At 52.7% G+C, this 8,225-nt stretch overlaps 1 protein-coding gene across 2 annotated transcripts in view; it reads left to right on the top strand.

Annotated features, from left to right (window-relative positions):
• PLXNA2 (plexin A2) overlaps nucleotides 1–6,566 on the top strand; it is a 147,325-nt gene extending 140,759 nt beyond the window's left edge. For both annotated transcript variants that reach the window (XM_068660400.1, XM_068660399.1), the window contains exons 30-32: nucleotides 294–506; nucleotides 782–932; nucleotides 2,015–6,566. In XM_068660400.1, coding sequence (XP_068516501.1) covers nucleotides 294–506; nucleotides 782–932; nucleotides 2,015–2,110 — 460 coding nt within the window. In that variant the 3' untranslated portion in view covers nucleotides 2,111–6,566. The remainder of the gene's footprint in view (nucleotides 1–293; nucleotides 507–781; nucleotides 933–2,014) is intronic.
• The last annotated feature ends 1,659 nt before the right edge of the window (nucleotides 6,567–8,225 follow it).

Below are 8,225 nucleotides of genomic sequence, written 5' to 3' on the forward strand. Positions count from 1 at the left end.
GAGTGGCCGGGCAGCGGCTGGGGGGCGCGGGGACATGGAGATGCCCCATACCAGGGCCACCCCCTCCAGTGAGCCCTTGTGGAGCTGCTCAGCCCAGCCCTGGTGCAGGCATCGCACCCTCAGCACCCGCTGCTTGCCCAGCTCTCGCCTCCTTCGCCTTGCTGCTGCAGGATGAGACGTGGGGCACGCAGCACGAACCTGTCCCAGGTTCCCAGTGGGAACACACAGCACAGGAAGGGCCCGTTCCCAGCCTTTGTTTCAACATTTGGTTTTGTTTCTTCATTTCCCCGCAGCCTCCCTCTGCGGTTCTGGGTGAACGTCATCAAAAACCCCCAGTTCGTGTTTGACATCCACAAGGGCAGCATCACGGACGCCTGCCTCTCCGTCGTGGCTCAGACCTTCATGGACTCCTGCTCCACCTCCGAGCACCGCCTGGGCAAGGACTCCCCCTCCAACAAGCTGCTGTACGCCAAGGACATCCCCAGCTACAAGAGCTGGGTGGAGAGGTCAGTGGCAGTGTGATCCTGCCGAGCTCCTGCCCCAGGTCCTGCAGGCTGCCTCTGCTCTCGATGGCAGGTGCTGCAGCACCCGTGGCTCCTGCAGCAAGCTGGTGGCACGGCTCCTAGCATTGCTGCTTTTATATTCACAGCCCAGGATCCCATTTTGCTAGATGTAGGCGTAAAGCAAACTGGCATCCTCTTCCCCACTGAGTTTAATCTGAGAAAAGGGGCATTTTAACCCTCTGCATTCCTCACGGGCCCCTCGCCTTTCGCCCCCGCAGGTATTACGCAGACATCGCCAAGCTGCCGGCCATCAGCGACCAGGACATGAACGCCTACCTCGCCGAGCAGTCGCGCCTGCACTCGGCCGAGTTCAACATGCTGAGCGCGCTCAACGAGATCTACTCCTACGTCAGCAAGTACAGCGAGGAGGTGGGTGCCCGCGGGCAGCGCCGTGCCGGTTTCCTTGCCGGCCACCTCCACGCGTAGAGCACAGCTCCTGCTTCGTCCCAGCTCGCCCTTGGTGCAGCACAGCCGCTTCTTGTGCTGCTGCTGCCTGTATCTGCTCTGATCCTGCACAGCCAGGTTCAGGTCCTGCTCTGTAGGGTGCTTCCCTGAAGGACTGAGAGCTCAAACACTGTGTGAGCAGCTGAATTCCTCAGCCTTGGCACACACCAAGTGCAGATCGCTCCTAGAAACAGCAGAAAATCATCATGGCCCAGTGAACCCCCCCAGAAACATCCCTGGTTTTTGGGAACAGCACAGTACAACTCCCCTGGTGCAGTGGTGCAGGCTCCTATTTGCAAAGATTCCCTGGCAGCCTGAGCGCCTTTAATGAATGCATCACTTGAAACCAAGTTCTCGCCATCTGTTCCACCCCTTCATTTCAGCGTAAGAAAAACCTATTTTGCAATTATGTCCGTTAAAAGGAAGGGTTTTGTAATTTAATTGCATGTATGCATTTGTGATACAATGCCACAGCTATTTTCCGATTAGGGTTTAAAATCTGATAACTTTCATGCTAAATGAGACAAGAAATGTGGAGCTCAAGGTACAAGAGCGGGACCGACCGTGCGGTGCTGGCTGCATGCTCCGAGCTGGCCAGCAAATGAACGAGCACGGCTGTGCAGAGGGGAAGCGCTCATTGCGTTGCTTTGCCATTTGTTATTCCAGATTCTTTACAGGGGCAAAGCTGAGGGAGGGGATTTATTGTCACTGGAAAACCTCAGCACTTCGTGTCATGAGAAGGCATTGTCAGTACTGCTCTGTCACTGCCTGCTGCTCCTGGGGAAATAGCGGCTGTTTTGTGCTGTGCTGTGCATCCAGCCCAGAAATGTTCCCAGGCTATCCTCAGACCTGATTTATCCCATGTTTTTCACTGGCTTTCTGTCTGTCCCTTGAAACACACATCTGCATTTCGAGTTGCTTGCATCTTGCTGCCACCCACCCCTGCCCACCCCTTCTCCCTCACACTGACTTCTTTCTCTTTTCTCCTTTTTTTTTCCCCGTACCAGCTCATTGGAGCTTTGGAGCAGGATGAGCAGGCACGTAGGCAGCGTCTGGCATACAAAGTAGAGCAACTTATCGGTGCCATGTCTATTGAGAGCTGAAGAAAGGCTGTGATGCTCACAGACAGCAAGGGGCAAGAGTACTGCACGGACGCTCGGGGCTCGAGAGGGAGAACAAGCAAGAAAGGCACACGTAAATACCACGGCTCATCCAGAGAGAGCAGAGACTGGCCCAAGGACTGACTGCATTCAAAATCACGTAGGATCCGGTTCGAAAAGGCAGGAAGATATAAAAAAGACAAAGCATCTCAATCAAAGTCCAATCAAGACGGATTATTTTTTTCCATTATTCATGGAAAGAAGGAACCTGGAAAGTCTGGACGTCTCCATGACTGCTGCTTTGCATGAGAATCATTTGATGTATATTAGGAGATAAAACTTTATTTAATTTTTTTTTTTTTTAGAAAATAAAGAGAAAAATAATGAAGAAAAAGAAGAAAAAAAAAGGAAAAAGGAACAGGGGAAAAACCACAGAGGCCACAGAGATTATCCTGGCAGCAAGGTTCAGTCCTGAATCCTGTCCTCACCCGACCCCCGAGGATGAGGCACAGGCGTTCTGCAGATGGACTCTTACACCAATCGGAAAGTCTGGAAAACTGAAATCTTCTTCTTTTTGGGATCTTATAAAAAAAAAAATTATGAGCACAAGTTTGCACCACACCTTTCTACACAAGTGAAATAACAATTTAGCCAGAAACGGTTCAGCGGCTGAGTAACCTATAGGCACTAGAAGGAACTTTACATGGATTTAAAATCTACCCAATCATCCAACCTGTCTTGAAATCCAGCTTTATCTATGTATTTATATAGTGTCAATATATATATATATTTTTTTTAAATCCCATTTGCTGTTGAATGAGGAGGGACGTGCTGTAAGTGCTTTCCCCTTCCCCATCCCCGTCACGGCGGTGCTCCGGCAGCGAGGCAGGGTCGGGGCTGCCTGCACTGCCTGGTGGCAGCCGCCCCGACTTCTTGCAGTAAAAACAACCACGAACCCGATGTTTACAGTGAGCGATACTTGAAGAGGCGAGAGGCAGCGAGGTGACGTGTTTATTGTTCTCCTCTTCGACTCGCAGAGCAGTGCAGGCTCTGGCCGAGTTCCTCGGTCTCAGCGCACGCGACGTCGCCCGCGGGCCAGGACTTTCATTTCCATGAGAGAGGGGAAAGAAATCTTTGCTCTAGGCAAGGGAAAACCATAACCAGCACTGCAAGTGCCAGCTAGCGCTGCTGTCTGTGTGTCTGTCCGAGTGTCTCGTTGTTACCTTCAGTTCCTAGCTGGCCTGCTGGCACGTGTTCTTGTGGCCAGTGCCAGGCAGATGTCTGAGTGTTATTTCTTTCAAAGACACCAAAGCTTATGTGTCCCTTTGTAGAGTGCCAGGAGGGGAAGGAACGCTGTAAATATTTCTCTCTGTAATAAATATTGATGTTTGCAAAGGCTGCAGCAGGGAGGACAGGGCCGTTAGACCCGATGGAGGCGGAGGCATTGACCGTGGGAGCTGGGCAGAGGCAGCAAAGCTGCTCCTGGGCTCCGCTCAGCACCGGGACCATCGCTCCTGGTTGCCAGCGGGGTGAATATCTGGGCTGGGAGGGGATGGGAACTCGGTGCTGGAGGAGCAGGACCTCCTGGCCGGTCCCAGCCCAGACCTCAGTCTGCAGCCCGCGTGTATGAAGGAAAATGAATTTTTTAAGCACCCCTCCTTCCCCACGGCTGCTCAAGGAGCCGGGAGGACACCGGGAGCGTGGTCCCAAGGGGAGGCAGCACGGTGAAGAGCATCGAGATGTCTCAGGAAACTTGCTGTTGCAATTACCTTTCACTGAAAGCCATGCCAAGCCCACTTTTTTTTCATGGTAATCCACTTTTGTGGGCCCTATCACCAGTGTGGGAGCAGTACTAAGGATCAGCCTCGTGCAATAAGCTCCCGACACTTCCAGCAGCCTGAGCTGTGTGACCGGAGGGCTGTGGTGTACTGAGACAGGGAGAGAGCTGGCACAGACCGTAGGAGACAAAGCAGGCTGAGCCTGCCTGTCACAGGGAGAATTCCCTTCCAGGGATCCCTCCGCTGCACAGGGAACCGAGCTCCAGAGGCAGAAAAGGAGGAAAAGCCCAGGTTGTCCCAGCCCGAGCCCAGCTGCACACACCGTCATTGTGGAGCTGCTGCTATTAGGAAATCCTCCGGGAGGTCCAAATTTTTCACAGGTTTCTGTTACTGACAGAGATCCGGCACGAGGTTTCCATGGGTGATTTAACAGAAATATATGATAGATACTCTAGTTGTGGTCCTTGTTTTGAGTATTCATATTCAGGTTGTTCACCAAATTTTTATGGTACTCCGAAACCCAAAGAGAGCACTCAAAATGGTTTCCAAACACTTCTGCTGATCCGAGTAGTTATTTCCATGGGACCCACAAAATATGAATGCTGCCCAAAGCAACGACCTGCTCGAGGTGCTGGGGGGCACACCTGGGGTTGTGCTGGAAGGTGAAGGTGAAGGGGAAAAGTAAAAGGAACTGCGGAGCCCGAAGGGGCTGATACATGAGCAAGGATCAAAAGAATCAACCGTGGCCAAGCTGGCTAAAAAGAGGTCTGTATTCCGTGAATACACGTGAGCGCCCAGGGGGGAGGTAGACAATTAAGTTTATTTTCTGTGTTGCTGAAGGAAGTTAAGCAGAGGAGGAAAGGGAAACAACAGGAGCACTTTGCAGAACAGTAGGTGATTGAGTTTTGACTGGCTTCCAAGGGAAGCAGCAGAAACGTCTCTTCTTCCATCATCCAAAAAGGCTCAGAAGGACGGCGCAGGGAACGGCACGGGGCTGACTTGAAGGGGTGGCCCATAAATAATCTACCAAGCATCTACGTGTGGTGGTTGACATGAATTATGGATCCTTACAGGCAATTACATGGAATGAAGCAACATATCCCCGTGGGGCAAAGCGCTTGTGATCCATTGCCCTGCTTGCGGCCGACTTTCCCATTGCCCCTTTGGGAGGAGGGAGCTCAAAGCCCAGGACAGCATTTTTGCCACACTTGCAGCAAACTGGACTCGAGCTTTGGTCAGGAGGGGGCAATGACTTTGCCTTAGATGAAATGATTTCACCTCCCTCTCCTTGCCCCCTTCCTCCTGCAAGGCCGATGGGTGTTGCGATTCCCCAGCTCCCTTCGTTTCAGGTATTTTGACATCAAAGTGGGAGACGTCACTTTCTGGAATCTCTCTGTCTGGTGTCACTGCTTAAATAATTCCATTTAATCTTCTGCTCATAAGCTATCAAAGCACCCACTCCAAGGGGGAGCAAGGTGCTAATCAAACGCTTCTCCACCTTGAAAGCCTTTATTAAAAACCCACATACACGAGTCTAACTTCTAGGCAAGCTTGTCTCTGCATGAGCCCCGCTGTGGAGCACCACGACACCGCAGCCACCGATGTACAGAGGACACGGACACCAAGTGGCTCGTGCTTTGCCATAAAGGATGAGTTCGTGTTTAAAGGAGAGAGAAGCACGGAGAGGCTCTGCCAGCTCCAGCCTGGACTGGTCCAGAGTCTCACGAAGACCTGCGGGAGCCAGTGCTGAGGAGCAGGGTGGATGCGGAGCGTGGCCGTGCCCTCCTGTGCTCGTGGTGCTGGGACACCCGGGGGGTGGCCACAGAGACCTTCATCACAGCAGTGCCTTCAACACACTGTCTTAAAATCCTACCGGCCCGCCCCCACCCAGGCTGACTGCCCTACCTTTAAACAGACTTCACCAAAAATGTCACGATATACCCACGCTTCAGTTGGAGGACTAAAGCAAGAGGACTTAACGCTCCCGGGTTGTGTTCCTGCTGGCTCTGAGCACCTCGGTGCAAGTCCCTTGTGCCTGTGCCCAAAGGCTTGGAGCAGCATCTCCTTCCTCCCGTGGCCAGACAGACGGACGGACGAGGTCTGGCTTCCAGCAGTGGTGGGCAGGCAGTGGGGTCGAGGAGCACCTTGGGCAGCGTGGGATGCTCCTGGGCCTCTCCCAGCAGCATCCCGGCCACGTCCCCACCTGCTGCTGGCTCCTCTCCACCCCATTCCTAGCGCTGTCACAGCTCACCTGCCACGGGGACTCAGCTCACCAGCCTGAAGGAGACACAAAGAGCCTGACGTGAGCAAGCTGAGACATCAGGGCAAAGTCAGGAGCGACTGTACCCTGGTGAGAAGGAAAAAAACATTCAGCGAAGGCTAAATAGCTGACATCAAAGGCACATCACGATGCCACAAAGCTTCAGCCGTCGTGTGTCAGAATTGCATTTGTACCATAAACCGCAAGCCAATAACGCAGGGAACTGCGACCTTGTATATAGTTGCGTGCTAGGTAGAGCTCGGTGAGCCCGTCCGGTCTGTGTCGTGAACGTGTCTTCGGTGAAACCCCCCCGGTCACCCCCAGCTCCTCCCAGCCTTTGCCCGAGGCCCCCAGGAGCAGCAGGTTGGGGGCCGGAGGCAAAGCTCTGCCGACAGCTTCCAGGCCACCCAGCACCCGCATGGACAGGACGCTTTTTTTTATTTAATTAGACATTCAGTGGGGATAATAATCAGAGTAAAAGATGCCGGTGTGCACTGCAAAGAAGATGCTGCTCAGGATCTGCTGGGCTGAGCAACCCTGAATGCGTGGTTTAAATGTCGGTCGGTCAGATTGGTTTTATGGGGGAACAGGAGGGAAGTCCTTGACCCGATGTTCCCCTCCAGGAAGGCTCTGCTGGAAGCACGTGGATGTGCCTGGTGCTCATGTTTTGGGTGGGAAGGGCAATGCTGCAGCTGCGGAGCTGCATTGGGATGGGGATGTGGGATGGGCAGCCTGGTGGCACGGGGTGACACGGGGTGACGGGGTGGCAGGGACCAGTGTCTGCAGGTGCCGTGGTTGCACCAGGAGCAGCCCAGGCGGCTCGGCTCTAACGCAGCAGAAGGGTTGTGGCCGTGCTCTGTGTGCTCGTTCTTTCCGATCCCCGTGTGCCCTCGTGTTATCCCCTTCTTCCTTTCTGAAAGTGGAATATGAGTGACAACGTGAATGTCCCTGCAGTAAGAACGTGCTCAGAAGATCTGCAGGGACCGTCGGTCTCACGGACAGTACCCCAAACTCTCTGGGCCTCCTGAGGCTGCCAGCTCAAACACCAAATCTCCTTTATGGCCTTTCCTTTGGGATTTTTAATGCCTCCATTTGGAATAAGCTTGGAAGTTTGCACAGCAGCCCCTGCATCAGACATCTCCACCTCGCCACGGGACAGCAGAGAGGTGCCTGGAAGAGGAGCTGGGGAATGGCCGAGTGCTCGGCTGGCTTCTGGCTGTGCTCTGTGGCTTCCTCGCTGCAGGAGGGGCTGCAGCAAAACGTCCCTCGCGTGCCGATGAGTTTGTGCTGCCGGCACCTCGGGGCTCGTGCGAGAGGTGGTGGGAAGCAGCAAGCGGGAGGGAAAACAGGTACTAAAACTTCTGGGAAATCCCCCAAAAGGAGGCCCCGTGGTGTCACAGAATGTAGAGGTATCGGTCGTGCAACAGATTCTTATTTTTTCTGCCCCACTCCTTAAAATTAATAACGCCACTTCTAGGGGTTGTGTATTGGCAGGAATAACAAATGGATTCGTACCCGTACCCATTCACCCTATTGTTCTCTGGCTCCTCCCCTCCCCATTATACTTGACACACTGGAGTTCTGTATTATATTTTTTTTAAGATGATTGTCTGTTTTTTTTTGTTGTTGTTTTTACAAGTGTTGTGGAAAAAAAAAATGTAAGAAAGTTTAAGTATTTAAAAATGTTCCAAGGAAAAAGGGGGTTTTGTTATTATTCTAATATATTATTGTGTACCTATTGTAAATATGAAACACTCCTATTTTGCAAGCCAAGGACTCACTTTGTACTGTTGTTATATATAAATAAAGTTTACTGGTTAAAAAAAACCCTCCTGAGTGGGGCCTTATTTTCTAACGCGGTGTGGAGCACTTAGTGGAAAAGCTGAGGACACCGCTGAGAAATATTCACTTACCGAATCCCAGCAACAAAAAGGGGTTGGCTGGAAATCTGGGCAGGGCTGGACGAGCCTCCAGCCTTCAGCAAGCACCTCCTGCCTTTGTAGCAGGAAACTTCTTCCCAACAACTGAAAAGCTCAGCGCTCCCTGAGGTGCTGCTGGTGGATGCTCCAGGGGCGCAGGG

Source organism: Anas acuta, chromosome 24, assembly GCF_963932015.1.
Source record: "Anas acuta chromosome 24, bAnaAcu1.1, whole genome shotgun sequence".
NCBI classification, from domain to species: Eukaryota; Metazoa; Chordata; class Aves; order Anseriformes; family Anatidae; genus Anas; species Anas acuta.